Consider the following 24425-nt stretch of genomic DNA (forward strand, 5'->3'; position numbering starts at 1 on the left):
GAGGAGAGAAACAACCGACCGGCCCCTGCAGCCTACAGACATTGGCGGTCACCTTCCCTGTAGGCAGAGCAAAGAGGTATCTTTATCTGGGGAGTATATTTTTTAAGTGCCCCTGCATTTCTTACAGCAGATTCTGACTGTCAGTTCCTGATGCATACATTTTCATTTCAGTGAAAAAAAGCAATCAGATGCCAAGCGATGAAACAGACACACGTGTACCTTCTCTCTCCCTCCTCCTCTATCTCATTCACAGACTCAGACACACACTCAGAGTCAGCACTGCACTCTGAATACGGGTGTTAGCCTGGGGATTATCAGCATGGCCGCTGTTTGCATGGGTAAAGACGCTGTCAATATATTGACCAGACAAATGTACAAGCTGAGATAAATGAGCCAACAGCTGCGGCTGTGCGCTCTCCATTACATTACTGAGGCTGCACGAGCACTGGAAATGAAGGCGGATATTCAAGTATGGTGTGTCACAGGAGAACAAAGTGATCTTGGTGCTGTTTCATCAGGGTAGAGAAGGAGGTTGAGTTGATTTTTTTTCAATAATCTGAACTGCAGTGTTGCATTATTTCAAAAACTTTAATACAAGTTTCAAGTTATAGTTAAAAAACTAGCAAAACCATATTTAAAGTCTGGGTTACTGTGAGCTGATTTCAGCAGCGACAAACAGAGAGAGTGACCAGAGATCAAAGATTTGATACTTGGAAATTTGTATACAGTATACAACTTGCAATGCCCTACAGACCTTTCTGATGGCAGAACATTTTGACTTGCCATAGCAGGAAGAGCAGTGGTTAGCATTGTTGCTTCACGGCAAGAGGATTCCTGGTTTGAACCCAGGGTGGGGAGTCCTTCTGTTTGGAGTTTGCATGTTCTCCACTTGTTAGCGTGACTTTCCTCGGGTACTCCACCTTCTTAAATAAAGAGTAAAAGAATTTCTGTTCCAGAAACAGATTTACGTACCACATTTCTATGTGACGATGGAGGCAAAGGAAGTAATGTGTTATTGCACTCAAGTCGCCAAAGAATCATGTCAAGACAGTTCAGGAGCTGGTTTAATCCAAGAAAAAGGTGCAATGCTTCCTCCAATTGGGTTGGATCGAGGTCGAATGTTCTCACCACAAACTAACTGTGCCAGAATTAATTTGCCACCAAAACAAGACCAACTCTTCAATGAGGTCTCAGTCTGGTTGTTTCCATACCCAAGTGGGTTAATGTGTTCACAACTGCCCAAACAAGCCACACCAAGTGGGTAAACGCTCCAGTGTTCAATTCGACCGAAGTAAACAAGGAAGGTGTGAGAACACCCTAAAGGCCAAAACACATCAGCGGGGAATGACAGACTTCAAAACATATGCTACTATTATTTTCGATGTACAACAGCACACCAGCAGCAGCTGGATGCACCTCCTTTCAGCCCTTCACACCACTGTCCTATTTCTAGCCTCGCCACCCCCGGAATTAAATGCATTTTACCCCTACTTGCTCTCTGGTTGTACATATCATCTCCTGTAGCAGCTCTTTTTCTCTGCTCCCATAGCAGTTCGACCCCTCTCCACACCATGGATGTATAAAGAGAACTCTGTTGCTGTGATTTGTATGTGATGAAGAATGAATGAGGAGAGCTGTTGCTGAGGTTGAAAAATATCCCAAGCTTAACTACTCACAATCATGTCATTATAAAGACAATGGCCAAAAAGATACATCCTGGTAAGTCATAGCTGTAGAGATTAACTCTTCAGGTGAGAAATCAACTTTAATAAGTGAAACGTGATCTTGAGCTAATGCAGAGATCGAAGAGGTACAGATCTTTCAGTGACAAAAATTTGGTGTGGTCGTCGGTTGACAAGCTGCAGTGTGACGCATACAGTGTGTGCTGGGGTGGCACTTGATGTGTCATTTGCTGCTACAGCACCAGTCTGTTTTCAGCTTTAGTTCAATAGAGCGGTCATCATGCACGTGTGCTCTTTTTTAGTCTTAATCACATGATGTAATTTGCACCAGCTGCTCAGATTGCACTACCCTGTCAGTTTCTCACGCGTTACAGTCCAGAACCTCTAAAGAGCAGCTAATGTTTTGCAGTAATTCGCATCCTTTATGATTTCCTCATTTACTGAACAGCAAAGACAGCATTTGCATTTGAAAAATGATTCAATCATGATGATGCTGTTCTGAGTGAAACTAGAGGGGGAGAGAAATTGGCAGTGGATGCGTTTCATCAGCACCGACAGGCTGATGTCTGCCTAAGGTACAGACTATTCAAGAACTGGGCAATGTATGTGATTAAAACTTGGCTGCATGCTCTGCTCTGATGACGGGTGTATGTAGGATGCTTTGCCAAATAGTTTTAGGGAATTGTGTAACTGAATTGGAATTACAGTAAACAATTACAATAGATGGCCTGATGTTTTTGTTACTGTGGGAAGCAGAATAACCATTAAAAATCTGTCTACAAGCGTTGAGATGTCATCAACTCGTAGAGGAAAGAGCAATACTCACCTTTGATATCCAATAATAGATGACAGCAGTGTCATTTAAGGTTTTATGAATAATTCTACCATCATGATAAATAAAGTTCTGCCTGCCAAAAACTGGTCTGAAGGTAGGACATTTTAAAAACAATTGTCAGCATGCAAAAAAACTCTTAGTTTAGTCATGAGTCATCATTTTCATGTCATCAGTTTTGCAGACACTTATTCTGAAATAAAGTGTTGGACAAACTGAATCTTTGAGTTTATTATGGTGCTAGATGAATCAATCAATCAATCAATCAGTTTTATTTATAAAGCCCAATATCACAAATCACAATTTGCCTCACAGGGCTTTACAGCATACGACATCCCTCTGTCCTTATGACCCTCGCAGTGGATAAGGAAAAACTCCCCAAAAAAACCCTTTAACGGGGAAAAAAAATGGTAGAAACCTCAGGAAGAGCAACTGAGGAGGAATCCCTCTTCCAGGACGGACAGACGTGCAATAGATGTCGTACAGAACAGATCAGCATAATAAATTAACAGTAAAACAGTAATCCGTATAACACAATGAGACAGAAAGAGAGACAGAGAGAGAGAGAGAGAGAGATGCAGGACAGACGGTAATTACAGTAGCTTACAACAACATTAATGAAAGTAATAACATTATCGTTATAGTTCTGGCTACTGTGGTACAATATGTTGAAAGTATATATTATTATCTGGCAGTATACATGTGTGATAATAATCATATGTGTATAATGAAAAGGAAAATCAGATCAATGACGGGGCAATGGTCATAATTTAATGTTGCAACTAAGCTGTAATGGTAATTAAGCAACTAAGGAGCTAGCTAATGCTAATTAAAAGGCAAGCATTGGTAACGTTATGTGACATAAATGAGAGGGGACCAGGGAAGTAGCTAGCATCATGCTCACCAGGCCTTTCCAAAACTAGATCCTACTCTCTCTCCGTTAGTAGGGTTGGGTCGCTATGAGAAAAAAAAAATGGTCTGGTTTTTGTAAAAAAAAAAAAAAATAAAAAAAATAAAAAAAATAAAAAATACATGCCGAACAGTCTTTTGTGTGACACTGGTGTGCGGAGCGGAGTCCACTTTTACCGGGCGGACCTCCGCAGAGTCCACTCCACGTACATTCTGCCCGAGTATGCGGTCCGGTCGGTCTCAAAAAAAAAAAAACCCGGTCCAAGACGGAGTACCGAACCGAATTGGTATTACCGAGAACAGACCCAACCCTATCCATTAGTAGTCACCTTCACAGCTGAACTAAGCCTCCACCATAGAGGTGTAGGGGATAAACACAGCGGCAAACTTTGGGACAAACTTCCCTCTCTGAGGTGGAAAGAGAAATTGTCGTAAATTTTTGTAACCATGGAGAAAAAAAAAACTTAATCCAATTTTGTGTTCTTCATATGCATTTGTAGCACTTACATGTAAGCTGTATGTGCTGCTGCTGTTGAGAGAAAAATATATTTCATCTTTTATACAATGTAACCTTTAAGATTTAACGTCTATATGACATCCATACACCTATAAATGTTTATCTTAGTTACAGCAGGTTATGTTTGTATGGACAGTTGCAGAGCTTTATTTGTACGTGTACTTTATTTGTATTTGAGTGTTTTCTATGGCGAACACAATACGGCACTGCACATGGTTAGTAAGTCAGCATCAATGCGGACTCACTCTTGGAGGGTTTATATCTCCCTTCAACTCCTCAGTAGTTGGTTTGGGACAGCACTTAATGTGGCCAACCCTCCGCGCGAACGCAGAAATAGAGCAAAAGTGGGTCGGGTGAGGGTGTAGGGGGTGGTTTGGTTGATTGATTGATTGATTGATTGATTGATTGATTTCTGGAAGACGATAAGACAGTAATCCTAAGGATGACATGCTAAAGTAAAATACTTATTTCCAGCATGGTCCTTGGTGTTTACACACAAGACACAAAAAAACAAGAAGCAGGCAGGCCCGCTGTCAGGTATTGCAGATGCCTATAGAGTTGAGGTGGTTCTCAGGAAGCGACGTGATAACTGCACTAATGCATCCAAAAACATACATACTACTGACATAGACACGAAAGTATTAGCAATAGTACACATTGGCTATGCAGTGCATAGTATGCAATTTTGGAGGCAGCCAAACAGTATGAATGATTGTACTAAGAGATCATCCTTAAGTTTTTTGGGGGGGTTTATTATTTTATTAAAAAATCTCAAGAGCTGAAAACTTTTTCGACAAAAGTCTAAAAGGGGGATGTAACTGCAGCAGCCGGTCTAAATTCTCAACTAGTCGAATATGAAAATTTCCCCAGCTGTGTGACCGGCTCGATTAGTTCAACACGTGCACCAACAGGCTTTTAAAAGTGTCTCATTAAACATTAATGGTCCAAGCTGCATGACAGCTTGGTTAGTATAATTCTTGAGTCATACGTGGCCATTAAGCCGGGAGAACTCATCACATGTCATCATGCGTCACCAGTCAAAGACTAAGCTTCATAATAAATGCAGCTGGATGATGAGTGGATGTTGCTGACCTTTGTTTCCGTCACTAAGTATGACAGAAATAACATGATGCAAAAAAGAAGGTGAAAATAATAACAGGGATCCACACCACAGTCCACTTAACTTTGCCTCCAACTCTCTCTCTCTCACACACACAAATCCACACACACACACATATAGAGAGAGACCTGCCCTATTCATTCCTCACCTCCGATCAATATTCCTCCCTCTGTTCCTGTCCGTCTGATTGAGAGGGATGAGAAGGTTTCATGTGATTGCATCAGTTAATCAGTATCAGTATCAGACGAGTCCGGCTGCTGCATATCGTGGCACAATCAACCTCCCCTCACCCGTCACACCCTCCACCTGTCAATCTTTTCTTACCTTCATTAACATACCCATACTTTTACTCTTTTCTTTGCCTTTGATATACCTGTGTTTATCCATATTGACACTAGGACACTTTTATTCTTCCCTTTTTCCTTGACAATGATTTTTCACAACAACATCTAATGTAAGCTACACCATGACGATTAGTAAACCTTTTTTAATGTGATACTGAGTTTTTAATCTGGTCTTAAAAGTGTATGTCATGATCAGCTAGCAACTGCCAGGGCTGAAAAATGTGGCCAACGTGGAGGTGCAAAAAACTGCAGTTCCTCTAATGGCCACTTGGGGCTGGCTCCAGAGGTGAGTAAGTCCCCATACACCCCCATGTTAAAATGCCCAACTTCACAGGAGAAATAAACATGTTTACACCCTGGTACAAGAATGGTTTCGGTCGCTAGAGCTAATTTCCTCCTTCGTGACAACTGTACAAAGGATGGTATTTATGTAATTCTGTCGTTTGCATTTTAGTAAAGCTTAAAGTTACGACTAATTAAGGGCAGGCCACTTTGACTGACAGGCAGTCTGCGAGTGTCACAACAGTCTGAGTGAGATCCACCCCTTGCTCCTCCACAGCTCCACCTTCTCATCAAAATTTGGTCACTTCTGGTTCCAAAAAAACAAGATGCCGAACTCGAGTCTTTGAAACAGGAGTCCGCAAACCAATGGGTGTGGTTACCGTAGCTCTGTCCATTATTTTATACAGTCTATGGTAAAGATCCATAATATGATGTATGACCCTACCTACCTAATTTTGGACAAAACATAACTACACTTGTAGACACTTGAACACCAGTGATTGCCGCCAAATGTTGGTGACTATTGTCATAAAAAATGTGATGCCCCAGGTGTTACTTCTGGCAAGACTCTGCCAGACTAAAACAGAAGTGAAGGCATGTAGCCATTCCTCTAGAAACCAGTGCATTAAAACTTTTCCAGCTGATTTGCACTTCATAACTCAAGAAACTGTGCAGATCAGTAAAGAATGACTAATCAGTCTGGTATGCACAGAGCACAAAGGTTCATCCAGTTATTCTGCAATACCTTGATGGCTGTTACGAAAGATTTAACACTTAGATTTGCAATGCGTGGCTGTGGTTTGACAATCAGCCTGACTTAAATAAGAGCGTTCAGATGAAACGTGTATTACCTGCTGCTTTTAGATGACTCGAAGAAGAGACATTACTGCAGGTCACAAAGGAGGTCTGCGCACTGTAGACCCCGAGTGGTTTATTCCTCATTTCTTTTAAGGCAAAAATTCGATCCATGGGCATGAGAAGGATCTTATCGATCGAAATGTTAATGCCTTCAAAGAAAAAAGAAATTAACTATTTATTCAGAGCCTACAGTGTTCAGACCTGCAGTGAAGTAATCTTTGTCTTGCACCTAAGTGTTTATGCCTGGATGGGTGCACCCTTGGTCCCTCTTCCAAAGAATTAGACATTGATCTTTACTTTTTGCCAGTGACATGTATAATCATTTAAAATAGAAAAGCAAAATATCCATGAAAAGTATCCATGTAATTTTCTGGAGCTCCATGTTTACGGCACTCCGCCAACTAAGGTGATTAAAATGTGTTGGACCTCAGGTGTGCCACACATAAGCCAGGGTTGACCTTTTCACTGGCGCAGAGTTGTGCTCTACATCTGCACTAAAAACAAGGCCTTCAGTGTCATGCAACATTGAAGGGCGTAACCAGTATCTTCCTCATTCCTTCACAACTTTCTGGAACATGTTGTTCTTCATTCAAACACCACCCATCAGGTCAACACAACAATTATCTTATGTTGTATTTCTGTCTGTCGGTTTTTTCAGTTTGTGCCTAAAATGTTCACATGAAATTAAAGCTGGTTTTATTTTGTACCTGCATACTAACAGAAGACTGCAACATGCAGTAGTAGGAAAGCTGCCAACTCACTACACCTGCTGCCAAATTTGTGTGCGTCATAATTGTAAACCTCTGATAAATGGCAGCGACGGGTGGATCTGCAATGCACGCTATTATTATTTGCTGATTTTAGCAATGAGGTCGCTGCTGGATGTGAAAACAAATCCCTCCTGTTGTATTCAGTTGTTATCCTAACAGTAGCAGCCTACTTTATGACATGCGGAGCCAAAGAGCTGATGGCTACTGCTGGTGACCCAACAATGAAAAGCAAGTTCAGCGTTAAGAGGCAAAAACAACTTCACGCATCACTGCTTTTTTTATGTGGGTGTGTTTAGTTTCAGGTGCGGAGGCCAAAAGATTAGAACAATAGGCAGGCATATCTGGATGCAATCCAGTAAATGGGTGACAAGTCACACATTACAAGCAGGCAATAAGAAGACACTTTAAAAAGGCCTAATCCTTGGCATAACCACTGAGTTTTCTAGTCTGATTGGTTTTTAAGACTTTCTTGACTTTGTGAGAAATCACTGAGAATCCAAATTCCTGAGGCCTGCCTAGGGGCAACTGCCTTGACACTTGAGTTGCTATTCCTTTAGAAGTATAAAATATTTTTGAAGCCCTACACACCTCACACAGATGTTCTCTCTTCTGGCTCACCCTGAAGCTGGGACAAAATATTTGAGGTTACAAGAGGTTGTTTAAAAATTATATAAAGCGACAGAGACATTCAGTCGTCCACGCAAAATAAATGAGGCTTGGCACTGGTGGCTGGGAAGCTAACTGTTAACTTGCTAGCTGGCCTTTCCAAGCTAACGCTAGTCAGTCACAATATCTTTTTTCTCTCCACCATTTCATTGACTTCCCCTTGGCACTTTGTTCACTACTGCAAACCATTTTGTTCAACAAAAAGCTATTTAATAGAGAAAATAAAACTCTCTATGCTAATGAGCTTGCTAGCCATCAGTTACCAAACCTGTTAGCTTTATTTGGTCGCTAACAGACAATATTTTACTATTTAAAATAACTTAAAATTTACAAATCTGTTTTTGTATTATATCCCTCGCCTCATAACAGTCTCAAATGATTCCTCTTTTGTGGAGCAGTCTTTACGTTAGCAAAGGAGGTTAGCTAATAGGCTACGATCAAGCTCTCAGGAAGTGTGCCAGGCTTTGATGCCAATTTTCATAGTGGCCAAACAGTGGAATTACATCCATCAGATTATGCCATGTGGTCCAAAAAGACTTCACACAACCCTTGAAAAATGATTGGATTTACTCAGTCCAATAACATTCAGAAAGTCTGGAAAAGCTGTACAATTAAATCATTTTATGCCCATTCAAGTAAGCAGAGTCAGTGGCGTAGGGTAGGTATGATGGGCCAAAGTGCACGTTATGATGACGGGCCCTTGTGCGCTCAGTTACTAGGTATGAAGTGCACACACACACACACACACACACACACACATACAGAGTTTTAGGTGTATATTTTATCAACAGGGTGTCTTACTGCCGCTTTGTTATATCCACTTGCAGATGTGCCCAGCTTGTAAGACTTGAAAGATTTTGCATCTAAACTAGCTACTGGAAATCGTATCGTCTCATTACAAGATTAAACAGAGACTCAATATTGGACAACTTCAGCATACATATTACCCAGCAAACATCATTATATATCTGTATATGACAAAAACTACTAAAGAAAACAGGAAATTGTTAGTTTAACCAAATGGTTTTTTTAACGTTTTATAGCACCGGTTTTAATACTCTTTTACAAAAACCAAGATGGAGATGGGTTTGCCTTTTTAAGGGCGTATATTAAAAGGAATTCCTTTAATTCTTTATGAATCCATGGCTACAGTAGCGTCCTGTGTCTTGCACTCCCCAGCTCTCAAAGGTCAGCACTGTCAAGACAGCTTGCTATAGCCTACATGTCAAAGTTCAACAAGGTCAAACTTGATGCGAAGCATTTGTGCAGATTAATTTCTCATCCCTGAGCAGAACCTCTAATCGTGGCAATTATATAACAATAAACTGAGTCCAGGAGTCTGTAATTTGTCAATTAGCCAAAATCATTACACAAATGTGCACACAGTCCTAAAAAGAGGTCTCAGACAGATAGGCAGACAGACATGTTGGCAGCTTGACGAACATTATGTAAGACTTAAATCTACTAAACTGGAGCAGCATTCAAAATAAATAAATAACAATAGAGACAACGGAGAGTTAGTTTTGAAAGTGTGGCACCCTCTGGACTCTGGGAAGGGTGTCACAGAAGACAAAGTCACCTTTAATTGACTACTTTAGTGTTACCTTTTCAGAACAACAGTATCTTCTAACTGAGAACTTTTCCTTTGTGAGAATTAAACGTAACACTGGACACACTCCGTAGTCTTAAACACAAGGTGCACTGCTCTTTACTTTGAAGTCTGCACAGGCAGCAGAGCAAGAAACATTTTACTTCTGTTTGGCAGCCACAGAATGGGCTACTGTCAATCATGTAGCAGGCGCAGGTAATGAAAACAGCTGGGGCCATAAGGTAGCTAAAGAAAAAAATAAATAAATAAAACGTGGATAGCAGAGGGAAAAGCTGTGGTGACAAGGTGTTTTTCTGCGCCTCAGAAGTGAACATTCTCAAAGTTGGATCCTACATTTTGTTTCTCATACAAAGAAAGCATGAGTCATCTGGAGCTCAAAAGCAGCATACAAAATACTACACTGAAAACAACAAGCCAAGTTCCTGTGTGATTCTACCTTTGTATTTTTTTTTTAGCTTTATATAAGACAACTTCAAATTTATCTTGTGGCTTGTATCCTAGAAAGTACTATGATTAAATGGGGGTCAGGTATAGCTCTGCCAAAGCACAGTAAAATGTTTTATTAAGCTGAAACAGTGAGGCATTGAATGTCCTGTTGGAAACCATTACAACTACAGTAGTTACCACAAAGGTGACTAAATCTACAGTAAATGCTCAAATATCTGTTTTAACTACCAAATCCTGCACATAATATGCGTATTTTTGTGGTGTTTTTCACAATGGCTGCATTTTTTAGAGAAGGCTTACTGATTTGATTTAGCATTATTAGGTCACTATGCTGACAACTCCTAAGACAGATGACCATAATTGTAGCTTCTCGGACTTAAAGCTTGAAGAACACAGCCATATTTTTATATGAGCAAATATGAAGTCAGATTTTGGTTTTATTTATTCATTTTCAAGAAATTATTATCACTTAGGTCAAAACAGAAGAATTAATTACTTATATAACCTTGATAATGGAGATATACTTGAGTACTGTACTGTAGTATTTTGAGATACTGGTACTTAAGTATTTCCATTTCCAGCTACTTAATAATTCACTACTCGACTACATCTCAGAGGGGAACAATGTACTTTTTACTCCACCACGTCTATTTAATACCTTTAGTTACTCTGCAGATTCAGATTAAATACAAAATATAGTCATTCATTTTCCGTCACCGCTTATCCCATAGGGGGTCATGGGGAGGCTGGAGTCTATCCCAGCTGACATTGGGTGAGAGGCAGGGTACACCCTGGACAGGTCACCAGACTATCACAGGGCTGACACATAGAGACAGACAACCATTCACGCTCACATTCACACCTACGGACAATTTAGAGTCACCAGTTAACTTACATATCTTTGGACTGTGGGAGGAAGCTGGAGTACCCAGAGAAAACCAGTGCTGACACGAGAGGACCATGCAAGCTCTGCATAGAAGGGATTCCACCTGGGGTTTAAACCGGGAACCCTCTTGCTGTGAGGCAACAATGCTAACCACTCCAACACCATGCCGCCTCCAAAATATATTCAGTACATAAATAATGATACATTACTATGAATTAAGATAAAACTTTATCGATCCCTTCATTAAATTCACAATCTACCTGGCAGGATATGAAGTAAAAAATAAGCTCCACTTTACCAGCCACAACATTCAAGTGACTATCACATTAATGCATCCATAATCATGATTCAATAATACATTATTTAGGTTATTCCGAAATGAGCCGTTTAACATACTAAGTACTTATACTTAGTTCCTTACTTTGATGTTTATACTTCTGTACTTAAGTAAAACTTTTACTGCAGGACTTTTACTTAAGTACAAGATCTGAGTACTTCTTCCATCACTGGATAATGTAACACAGCCATTAAAGTGTTTATGTGTGAATCTTTTAGCCTCTTACATTAATTGAACCGGAAGCCATCTATTTATCTTGGAGTTGCTGATGGCAAGTAGAAAATAAATACAATGAACCCCGCAAATTATTTTGCTGCACTAATTAGAGGTGTACCATACCATATTGTTCACGATAATGCTGGTATAATTTTTAATATCATATGAAAAATAAAGAAAGATAGAAAGACACTCACAATATTTCGACTTGTTAACGTATTGACATCATACTGTTACCCACGGCAACAACGAGCATGGCTGAAAGCGAAATTATCACAGACTCCCCAGTGGTTCCAAAAAGAGGAGCAGCTTCAGTAGTGTGGAATAAACTGTGGCATCCTGAATGTTTTGTGAACAGCCCCGGACTTCTCAGACTCTTTTAGTGAGTTACTGCTCAAAGGGAACTCATTCAGCGGCTCCTCTGGCAGCAGCACAGCATCTCTCCCTCTTCTCCCTCGCCATGCGCGCATGGGAGTTGGTGTGGTCAAGTGATTTTGTCATAAACCTTTGGTAATGTAAACCTATGTGATGCTCGCGACTCGTCGCAGGTTACTGCGTGATGATTAGAGGAGAAATGGCAGAGCTCAATCATTTAGGATTTTACTAAAAGAAGGAATTCACCTGTTGATTTATATATATAGATCCCAGGGTACATTTTTTTGTATTTGGAAACTGTTTAAATGTGTAATTTGTGGTAGATTTTATTTTGTTGAACTATTAATATTGTATACAGAATCTGAATCTCACTCGGAGTTACTGTTGTTGTTTACAAACTAAAGAAACGAGAGACTGTTTTTGTTTAGTTTTTACTGAATATTAAGACAAACATGTTTAACTTGATACTTTGTCTTATTGTCTCCTGCAGAGCCTCCTAAAGCATGACTTATTATATGTCATGGAAGTCAATCCACGGGAAGAACAAATGATGCTTTAATGGCAGGTATGACACAGTGGGTGGAGCTGAGTGTAATGACCATAGTATTTAATGTGAGGACAAAGACAAGGAGGCACAGTGAAAATGTCTCTTTACCGGCTTCTGTGTGGTCTAACTGTGATGATCATTCTGTCGTCAAAAGGTAAGAAAGCCAGTTTAATTTTTCTTTATAATATAACTTTTCCTTTTCTAATTTCTTGGCTCATATTAAAGGTGGATGAGACTATCATGCTACTTTTGTGGGTCTTAAAGGAGATCATTGTGCTTATTTACAGGGTCATATTGATATAAATATGTAAAATTGCACTGCTCATTGCTGCAGCACCTCCATCTGAAACGTTGTGTTTGGGCTTATGTCCCGCCTCCCCAGCAACCCAGTCTGCTCTGATTGGTCAGCTCACTCAGTCTGTTGTGATTGGTGCAGCACTTAAAACGTATCTCAAAAACTTCACTCCCCTTACCTTACCTGACTTCACCTCCGGAGGCTACCGCAAAACAACAGAGGCTAAGCTAACGACGGCGACCGTCCACCATTATCAATTTGAGTGAAGAAACACGAACCGATAAACTCTGAGGCAGCTTTGCGACGAACACTGGAGCAGGACGTTTCACAGGGTTAAGTTTTTATTTTGTAGTCATCTTATATTTCAGCTGTAACATAATAACTAACTTATCTGATGTTATAGTAAAAACTGTATGATAAAAGAACCAATACCGTTAGCAGTAGAGACAGACACACACAACGTCCTTTCATCACGCAAATACCTCCTCAGCTGTATAACTCAGACTAACTACAATGTTTAGTAACACTACTGTGAACGGCCTCCATGTAACAGAGCTCTAAGTAAAAAAACATGTTGCACATTTTCCATAAAATGCACGATAAAAGCTGATTCACAATCAAACTCCGAGTACAGCCACACATTTTGACAAATAAATGGAGGTCTGATTGCTGCCTGTCGGCTAATCGTTCGAGCTAGCAGCAGTTAGCTACTCAGATCGGGCATCACAGATAGACATGTTGAAACTTCTGTCAATATGGACATGCTACACATTGTTAGCTCTGTTAGATTCTCCACAATTTAATCGTTAAATTCATCTTACTGAGACTAGCAGTGTAACTTACTGTACGCCGAGTAGCAAAAGCATTTTAAAACAGCCTACAGCCTAACGTTAGCTCCTACAGCCATCTACTCCACACTTGGTAGCAGTTTCCCAGTTTGTTTTTACACACCAAATTCACAACTCATAAAGCATACTTACAGGTTGTGATCCTGAATCTCCAGATTTGTCCAACAAAGTGAACGTCCCCATCTTTAAGGAGTAACTGCAGTGAAAATCCATCAGAAATAAAGGGAAAAGAATAAAATGTCTGGGTTGTACTGTGGAGGAATTGTATCAAAAATAAATTCCAACCACTTCCTTGTTCCTCAGCCTCTGCTTGGAACAGGTGTGTTTGGGGCAGTGTTGCCAGATATTGGGAGAGAAACAAGCAACCAGGGCTATGGCAACAAGCCCAAAAGAAGCTGCTAATAAAGCGGACCTGGCAACCCTGGCTTGGGGGGTGCAGCTCAGTGGGCAGCAGGCGGGCACTGTGTGCCATGCAAATTGCACATTGTAGTAAATGCCTTCGCGGAAATAAATGCGGGAAATTCAAATGAGCTGTTTCAGGCAGCTCAGGAACTGTGTGTATGTGGGGAGACAGAATTCCCTTTAGCCTGGACTTTTTTTGTTTTACTTAGCAGATCTTATAGAGGCAGAAAATGCTATATAACACACTAAAGAAGAATAAAAATCCCAAAAAGCATAATAGGTCTCCTTTAAAGGGCTCTAAAGTAAGATTTTTCCATGTGGTTACTGTGTAAGGCCCCCTGTGGCACCCTCCCTGTAATATGAATACATTACACTAACCACTCACTCTCCAGCTCAGCCATGTACCTCAAAGCGATGACCATCTTTTTCATATCGGAAACGCTTTTCCACAGTTTGTTGTATGAGGGAAAAAAGGGGGACTTTAATAGCTGATCTAAATATGTCCATCAAATTACAGAGCAAATACTTCAAGTAAAAAGCGCAAAATTCCTGATTTTATAATGTAATCAAAAATACTAACTTAAATGATAACTGTATTTATGTAGCACATTTCATGAGAAGATGCAGCATAAGATGAAAATAAACATTAATAATTAAAAAAAAAAGGAGAAAAAAAAGTTAGTTATAGTTATAGCAATAAGTGAGAGAAAAATAAATAAAACTTGGTCACAATACAACAAAATTTAATACCAGTAAAATTAACCCAAATTAAAAGCCAAATTAACAAGATAAGTCTCTAATTTCTTTTGTAAAAAATCTTCATAAAAGCTCCAGTGTGAAATGTGAAAGCTAATCAATTAAAGTCCCTAAAGTGTCAGTAGAGTGCTGGTAATCAGCTGTGCTTCATTTCAAAAACCCTCTCTGTCTTTTCCACTCCTCTAAATTAAACTATGATTAATTAAAGAGAATAATTATGCAAGTTACTGTTTGGAAATGTTACCTGCAAGTGGAACATCAGTAGAGTGCAGAGCCAAATTATTCTGAATCAGATTTTCTCCAATGATCTTCTATCAGCCGTTGTTTCACGGCCTTGTGGGGCAGCAAAACAAGGCCTTTCAACCGTAGCACTATGTGTAGTCAAGTATTCTGAAAAGTTTTAGAAATATTAACATCATTATATATATATCCCTGTCTTTCCACATCTGACTTCACTCTCAACCTCACTCTCAACCTCTCTCTCTCATGTAGGCCCTATGGACCACCTTAAATTGCTATAAGCAATGTCTTGCGCAAAGTGACAATGTATGTATTGTTGAAAGAATAGGTCCTCAGATACAGGTCCCACATCTTGTTCCCAACCTGACGTGCACCTCCCCAGAAATGTAACTACATGTCGCAGCGACGCAGACCTCCTGTCTATTTTTGTAAGCTGAAACCATTTCCCTCAGTGGAAACGAAGCATTTATTTACTGTCATTTCACAGATAAACAATAAATTGTGGAGACAATAAAGCCTCCACAAAAAAGCATTTTAAGTCTTGTGTGTCATTTATCCTTTAGGGATTTATACTTCAGGATTCATCCTGGCTTCATATGACCAGAGGAAATCTCCGCTCATGGCTAGGCTAATTCATACAATGTAAAATCCCATAGGCTTGTGCTAATAACGTTAGCATGTTACATTTGTTTGGAAAACTTTAGTATAAGACAGTTGTTTTGTTGTTTTGTCAGTGAACCTTGTGAGTTGTAATGGAGTCGAATTTTGTAACTGTTGCTGTTGTCCCTGGTTTTATACGAGTAGAGGGAAAGTCCCCTAGCTGCTAAGCTGATTTATACAATGTAAAATGCCCCCCCCCCCCCCCAATACTAATGACGGAGATTAGGGAGCCCAATGCAAAATCTTGCATACTCATGGCCTCTTATCCTGACATATGTATGATGAAAAAAGTTGAATCACACGATTAAAACACGACACAAAACACGATTTTGGGATGATCCCACAAAAATTTTAGAAGTAGGCCCCAGTTAAATTTCCGCATATCCTGTTGGGTTTTGGTATGTGCTCACAAATGCAAGCCGTCATCATGTGATTCACCTTGACTGAGTTTACTTAACATGTCTCTTTGTGTTTTAAATTTCAGGATGTCAGTCACAGCATGGGCCAGGTAAGCATCCAAGAGCATTACAAGTTTTGTTTCTGCCCGTCAGCTATGCACGACTTCTTGCCTATACTCCATGTTTAACTCCCCTCTCTTCTCTTCTGTCAGTTTGTGGCCGAGCTGTAAGAAACTCCAGAATTGTGGGAGGTGAAAATGCATCTCCGGGAAGTTGGCCCTGGCAAGTCAGTTTAATCTCGAATGGCACTCTCTACTGTTCAGGGTCCCTGATTAACAACCAATGGGTGTTGACGGCTGCTCACTGCTTGACAGTGTAAGGGATCACTGTTGCAAGTTTTCTTTTATAGATTTTATGAATTTGGTTTGTTAGCTTTTAACAGAGATATGCAATACACAACATAAGTCAAGAAACATTTTCAAGCATTACTTCACACAGGTACATTATTTTACATACATACATCAGGGACAGAATGATTTGATTAACATCTATGTGATTAAAGTATTTGAAGATTAACATGCTATCAGCAATTTCTGACAAAAAAAAAAAAAAACACTTATCTCAATTAGACCCCTGGTCTGGTTGCCAAGCAGTTTTTTTTGTTTGTTTGTTTGTTTTTTTAATTTAAGTTCTTCAGATGTATAAAACCGGGTTGTTGGCTACCTCAAATTATGTGTCCATTCCTTGATTACCCGATAAGTTATTCATATTCCTCTTGTCAGTAAGAGTCCTCAGATCAAAACAATCAAAAGAGTATTTCATAAAAATTAAAGTTGTGAGTATTATTTTAACAAGACAAAGTGGTGTTTTGTCGGTATGGCGGGTGCAGTAATCCTCGAGTGCCATAACTGACACTCTGATGTGCTGTCTGTCGGAGATAGATCAAATGAATAATTCATGAGATATGTTATCTGAAACCTGATTTTTAAACAAGTCACAACAGTATTGACACTGCTTTAGATAAACAATTTGATTGTTTTTCCTGATCTTTGCTGGGCAACAGTTTTGTGTGAAAGGAATTAAAGCCCTGTCCCAAAACTAGGCCTGTTGATTTCAATGATTTAACCAAATAATGGTCAGAGATATTAAATAAGTTTTACAGTAAACTACTGAAAACATAATTATAAATATCATATAATATTTCTGCCAATAGATGCCTCTAAATCCTACCACTGTGCCTATAACCAAACAAAATCAACTGATGAGGCAAAATAAAATCAATATTTTATCAATATCCTGATATGAGACTTGATAACGCCTTAGATTTTAGATATCGTAATATTGTTGTCTTTTCCTGGTTTTAAAGTTTGCATTACAATAACGTGATGTAATCTTCTGAACTCACAAGACCGATCTAGCTGTCAGTCATTATTTCCACATTATTGATGATTCTTTATAAAAAAAAATGTCATTATGTAAATATTCTGTGAAAGCTCCAATAGTCAACCCTACAAAACAGATATTGAGGTATTTGATCAGACATATTAGGATACTGATATTGTTAGTATCACACAGCCATTATGGGGCCTAAAGTACTAACACTCCCCAATTTGTAATACTGAACAGGCACTCTGGATGCCAAACAGTAAAAAAATTGAGTCTTTTTCTTTGTTGTCCTGAAGAGATGACCTTCGAACTACAGAAGTGTTCCTGGGCCGTCACAGCCAGTCAGGTCCAAACTTGAATGAAGTGTCACGGCGACTTGACAGGATCCAGTGCCATCAATCATATGAATTTCTGACCAAAAACAACGACATATGTCTTCTGAGGCTGTCGGTGCCAGTGAATTTTACAGACTACATACAACCGGTCTGCTTGGCCTCCGCAGAGAGCACTTTCCACACGGGGGTTAGCAGCTGGGTCACTGGTTTTGGTTCTACTCAGGCTGGTAAGCTCACACACTGAACAATTTTATCACATAAGGACGCAGACAGATGCGTCATGTCGTTTATTGCACACCAATTTCAAGTGTACCTTTGAAATATCTCCCATTAGATTCATTTACCCAAGCCGACATCCTGCAGGAGGTGAATTTACCAGTGGTGGGAAACAATGAGTGCCAGTGCACCCATCGCCACCTCACAGACAACATGATCTGTGCTGGGCTCAAAGCTGGAGAGAAGGATGCATGTCAGGTGACCACCACTGTTTGTGCACTTGTTATGTAATGCCTTGACGACAGCCAGGGGTGAAATTAGTTTTACAGCAAGGTGCAGAACAATGTCTTAAGAATATGTAATTCCAGTTTCAGTTTCAGGGCACATGCTGCACCTCTTTACTAGCTTGTCTTTATCCAACTGAAACCAAAATGTGTATCAATTTTAGTCTCACTTGAGTCTTTGGATACTTTTAGTTATGTTAGCATTAGCTTACCTTAGCTTTCATGGACTGTACCGTTGTTTTGTTGCTGATTCTTTGTTGTAAGAACTGTTAGCTAAAATTTCTGGCTATGACAAAAAAAAACTGCTCAGGAGTAGCCTGAGGAAAATGACAAAGACCTCAAGGCATTGACCTTGCCTCCAAATTCCCCAAATCCCAGTCTGATCAAACATCTGTGGGACATGCTGTTACTCCACAACCCACAGGACCCAAAAGATCTGAAGCCAACGCGTTAGTGCCAGACACTATAGGACACCCCCCAGAGGTCCGGTGTTCATGCCTTGACAGGTCAGAGCCAAGTCCGGTCCAAGAAGAACCCACCATGGATTGGGGGTACCTATGGGATACAAGCACGTCCCTAAAAAGTTTGATCAGATTGAGATCTGGGGTATTTGGAGGCCAGGTCAACACCTTGACCCTTTGTCCCATTTCTGGGGTCATTCCTGAGCAGCTTTTGTGGTGTGGCATGGTGCATTGTCCTGCTGGGGGGGTACTGCCATCAACAAGTGCCATTATCATAAGGGGGTTTACTTGGTCTGCAAAAGTGTTTTGGTGGGCGGAGCGCATCAGATAGCATTTACATGAATGCCATGTCCCAGGGTTTCCCAATGGAACACTACACTATAACAGGATGATCAATGTTATTCACTTCACCCGCCAGTGGTTTTAATGTTTTGGCTGATCGGTGTATATTAATTTTGGTTGCACTGAATATTAGACTGATTATATTTTAAATGTCTAACAATGTTTAGAATTTCACAATGTTTGAACCCTACCATTATGAAGTTTTGCAGATGTTGAGTTTTGTTTTCCATACCTCATGACTAAATGTTATAATGCTACATCAAGATGTTGTTGGCATGAGATGTTTGCAAGACGCTAGATTTTGGTTACCTAACAGCACAACCTAAAAACCAACAAAATATCAATGTTGTCTGTTGTCAATTCTTTACATCAAATTGACGTTGGCATTAGGCATTGTCTTTACATTGAATTTTGGTCACCCGACGTCACAACCTTAATTTAACCACATATCCATGTCCAGCCACATAGGTGGCCAGCTGGGTGCTTTATTGGTTTAAATGGTATTCTATGAAATCATTTCCAAGGAGATCAGACTTTCACAGTTGCCAAACATCATTACAGGATTCATGATGGAACTGAGGCTAAAAGATACTCTATGCTATCTCTGCAACTATCTGTTTCTTTCCACAGGGAGACTCAGGGGGGCCACTGGTGACCAAAAAAGATTCAATGTGGATCCAGATTGGAGTTGTGAGTTTTGGTGAGGGCTGCGCTAGGCCTATGAGTCCTGGAGGTTACACACGTGTGTCCCGGTACCAAGACTGGATCAGAAACATCATTGGCAGCAGCGAACCTGGCTTTGTTACCTACATCTCCTCAGGAGTGGACAGTGACTTAAACTTTAACTGTCCTACATCACCATCAGGCATTGCCGCAACCACCACAATGCCCAGTACTACAACAACCAGAACAACACCCACTACCACAACAACCAGCACAACGCCCACTACCAAAACCAGCAAAGCACCCACCACCACAACAACCACCACTGCGACGCCTACTACCACAACAACAAGCACAATGCCTACTACCACCAAGTCCAACATGACGCCCACTACCACAACAACCAGCACAATGCCCACAACCAGCACAAAACCTACCACCACAACAACCAGCACAACACCCACTATCACAACCAGCACAACACCCACCACCACAACGACCAGCACAATGCTCACAACAACTACAACAATGCCCGCTACCACCAAAACCAGGACAATGCCCACTACCACAACCAGCACAGCACCCACCACCACAACCAGCACAATACCCACCACCACAACGACCAGCACAGTGCCCACTACCACAACCAGCTCAACACCCACCACCACAATGACCAGCACAACACCCACTACAACAACCAGTACAACATCCGCCACCACAACAACCATCACAACACCCACTACCATAGTAACTAGGACAATGTCAGCTACTACAACAACTAGAACAATGCCCGCGACCGCCAAAACCAGGACAACACCCTCTACCACAACCAGCACAACACCCACTACCGCAATGACCAGCACAGCGCCCACCACCACAACCAGCACAATACCCACCACCACAATGACCAGCACAGCACCCACTACCACAACCAGCACAACACCCACTACCACACTAACTAGAACAATGGCCGCTACCACAATGACCAGAACAACGCCGACCACCACAACCGGCACAATACCCACCACCACAACGACCAGCACAGCACCCACTACCACAACCAGCTCAACTCCCACCACCACAATGACCAGCACTACCACAACAACTAGAACAATGCCCGTGGCCGCCGAAACCAGCACAAAACCCACTACCATAACTTCCAGGACAAGGCCTACTACAACAACAACAACCAGGACAATGCCCACTACAACCAAAACCAGGACAATGCCCACAACCACATTAACCAGCACAAGGCTCACTACCACAACCAGCACAACACCTACCAACACAGCAACCAGTACATCACCCACTACCACAACCAGCACAACACCCACCACAACAATAACCAGCACAACACCCACTACCACAGTAACCAGAACAATGCCCGCTACCATCAAAACCAGGACAGTGCCCACTACCACAACAACCAGCACAATGCCCACTACCAAAACCAGCATAAAGCCCACTACAACAACCAGCACAATGCCCACCACCATTAAAACCAGCACAGCGCCCACTACCACAACCATCTCAACACCCACCACCACAATGACCAGCACAACGCCCACCACCACAACAACCACCGCGACGCCCACTACCACAACAACCAGCACAACGCCCGCTACCACAACCAGCACAACACCCACCACCACAATGACCAGCACAATGCCCGCTACCACCAAAACCAGGACAATGCCCACAACCATAACAACCAGCACAGCACCCATTACAACAACCAGCACAATGCCCACTACCACATTAACAAGCACAAGGCTGACTACCACAACCAGCACAACACCTACCAACACAGCAACCAGTACAATGCCCACTACCACAACCAGCACAACACCCACCATGACAACACCCACCATGACAACATCCAGCACAACTACCGGCACAACACCCACCACCATAACCAGCACAAAGCCCACTACCACAACCAGCACAAAGCCCACCACCACAACCAGCACAAAGCCCACTACCACAACCAGCAAAACACCCATTACCACCACAACCAGCACAAAGCCCACTACCACAACCAGCAAAACACCCACTACCACAACCAGCACAACGCCAACTTCCACAACCAGCACAATGCCCACTACCACATTGAGCAGCACAAAGCTCACTACCACAACCAGCACAACGCCCACCACCACAACCAGCACAACAACCACAACAACCAGCACATCACCCACCACCACCACAACCAGCACAAAGTCCACTACCACAACAAGCAGCACAACGCCCAGTTCCAAAACCAGCACAATGCCCACTACCACATTAACCAGCACAAGGCTCACTACCACAACCAGCTCAACACCCACCACCACAACGACCAGTACAATGCCCACTACCACAACCAGTACAATACCTACTACCACAACCAGCACAACACCCACCACAACAACCAGCACAATGCCCACTACCACAACAACCAGAACAATGCCCGCTACCACCAAAACCAGGACAACACCCACTACCACAACCAGCACAACACCCACCACCACAACAACCAGTACAACGCCTACTACCATAACAACCACAACAATGCCTGCTACCACCAAAACCAGGACAACACCCACTCCCACAATCAACAAAACACCCACTACCACAACAACCAGCACAAAGCCCACTACCACAACAACCAGCACAATGCACACTACCACAAAAACTACCACAACACCCGCTAGCACCACAACCTCAACATTCCTGCTTAACACAACATCCACTCACTTTACCTTACTCTGTCTTCTGGTGATTTCACTGTATGGGCTGGTTGGTGACTTATGACATCAGAATGTGAAACTACAAGCTATTTACAGTTTGAGGTTTCTGTACCCAACAGTCTCAGGCACTGTGTTTAATGTGAGGCTTCTTCTTTCAATGTAGAGAATATGAAAGGAAAAATGCAATACTAAAGGTTTATTGTCAGCAAAAAAAAAAACAAAGCCCCTAAGGGCTCCATGCAAGCTTGAACCCCGGAATTGCTGCTTGTGGCTATATTATTTAATTGTTTTTACATAGGAAAGCATTAAGATGTTAAATGAACATGTCAAAACAAAACTATTTATTACTTGTGTAACATTGATAATGGAGATTTACTTAAGTATAAGTAAACCTCAAAACTGTATAGTTCATTACTTAAGTATTTCTATTTTCTGTTACTTTATACTTCTACTCCACTACATCTCAGAAGGGAATAATGTACTTTTTAACCCACCATATCTATTTAATAACTTAAGTTACTCTATAGACTCAGATTAAATACAAAATATTGTCAACAAATAAACTGAAGTACTAGGCAACTGTCGCTCAGAGGTAGTGCAGGTTGTCCACTAATCAGAAGATTGGCAGTTTGATCCCCAGCTCTGCATGTTGAAGTGTCCATGGAATTTGCTCACAATGGCTGTTCCAGCCATGTGAGTGTGTGTGAATGGTTACTGAGTAGCAGGTGGCACCATGTATGATAACTTGGCCACCAGTGTGAGACTGGGTTAGGGTTAGGGTTCATGATAATACCGGTATAATTTTTAATAGCATATGAAAAATTCATATCACACAATATTTCAACTTGTTGACATATTGACATCATACTGTTACCCACGGTAACAACAAGCATGGCTGAAAACAAGATTATTACCAACTCTGTGGTGGTTCCTAAAAGAGGAATAGCTTCAGTAGTGTGGAACAAACTGTGGTGTCCTGAATGTTTTATGAACAGCCCCGGACTTCTCAGACTCTTTTAGTGAGTTACCGCTCAGAGGGAACTCATTCAGCGGCTCCTCTGGCAGCAGCACAGCATCTCTCCCTGTCCTTTTTCACCGTGCACACACACTGACTCCTGTGTGTGCACGGTGAAAAAGGACACACACACACACACACACACACACACACACACACACTCCTGTGTGGGACACACACACACACACACACACACTCCTGTGTGTGTGTGTGTGTGTGTGTGTCCTTTTTCACCGAGCACACACAGGAGTCAGTGTCTTCAAGTGATTTTGTCATAAACCTTTAATACTGTAAACTTATGTGATGCTTGCAACTTGACAAAAAACTACTTATGTGTGAATGTGCAATAGTTATCGCAGCATGACAGCTCTTCACAGGTTACAGCGTGATGAGAAATGGCAGAGTATAAAAGTCCAGGTGGAAAAAAAACAACTCAATCATTTAGGATTTTGCTAAAAGAGAAGGAATTCACCTGTTGATTTATATATATAGATCATAGGGTACAGTATTTTTGTATTTGGGAGCTGTTTAAATGTGTAATTTGTGGTAGATTTTATTTTGTTGAACTATTAGTACTGTATACAGAATCTGAATCTCACTCTGAGTTACTGTTGTTGTTTACAAACTACAGAAATAAGATCATTTTTGTTTAGTTTTTACTGAATATTTAAAGACAAAGCATGAAACTATATCACTTATTATGTTGCAAGTCAATGTTTTTTATGAATAATAAAATATTTTTTTCACTAATTAGTCATATTGTCAAGGATATCGTTATTGCAAAAATATCTTTAAATATGGTGATATTATTTTAGGACCATATCGATGATTATGACCTTTGAAGGAGTTGTGGGAAATTCACCTCTTACTAAATGTTACGGTAAATCTATTCTCCTGTAGTACACAGGTGTGTGTACTTGGTATGCAGCTGCATCACAGGCATCAAGACAAACATGTTTGACTTCATGCTTTGTCTTATTGTCTCACGCAGAACTTCT

General features: G+C 41.1%; 2 protein-coding genes across 2 annotated transcripts in view; both read left to right on the top strand.

The window, feature by feature from the left end:
• Positions 1-24425, top strand: part of rps4x (ribosomal protein S4 X-linked) — a 569691-nt gene that overhangs the window by 26316 nt on the left and 518950 nt on the right. The window lies entirely within an intron of this gene.
• LOC125884245 (mucin-5AC-like) lies at positions 12494-22476 on the top strand. Its single transcript, XM_049569141.1, has 6 exons — positions 12494-12551; positions 16083-16106; positions 16209-16371; positions 17679-17944; positions 18052-18191; positions 19651-22476. Exons 1-6 carry the CDS (start codon positions 12494-12496, stop codon positions 22474-22476), a joined length of 3477 nt encoding a protein of 1158 aa, XP_049425098.1.

The sequence above is a fragment of the Epinephelus fuscoguttatus genome, linkage group LG23, assembly GCF_011397635.1.
Source record: "Epinephelus fuscoguttatus linkage group LG23, E.fuscoguttatus.final_Chr_v1".
Taxonomy (NCBI): domain Eukaryota; kingdom Metazoa; phylum Chordata; class Actinopteri; order Perciformes; family Serranidae; genus Epinephelus; species Epinephelus fuscoguttatus.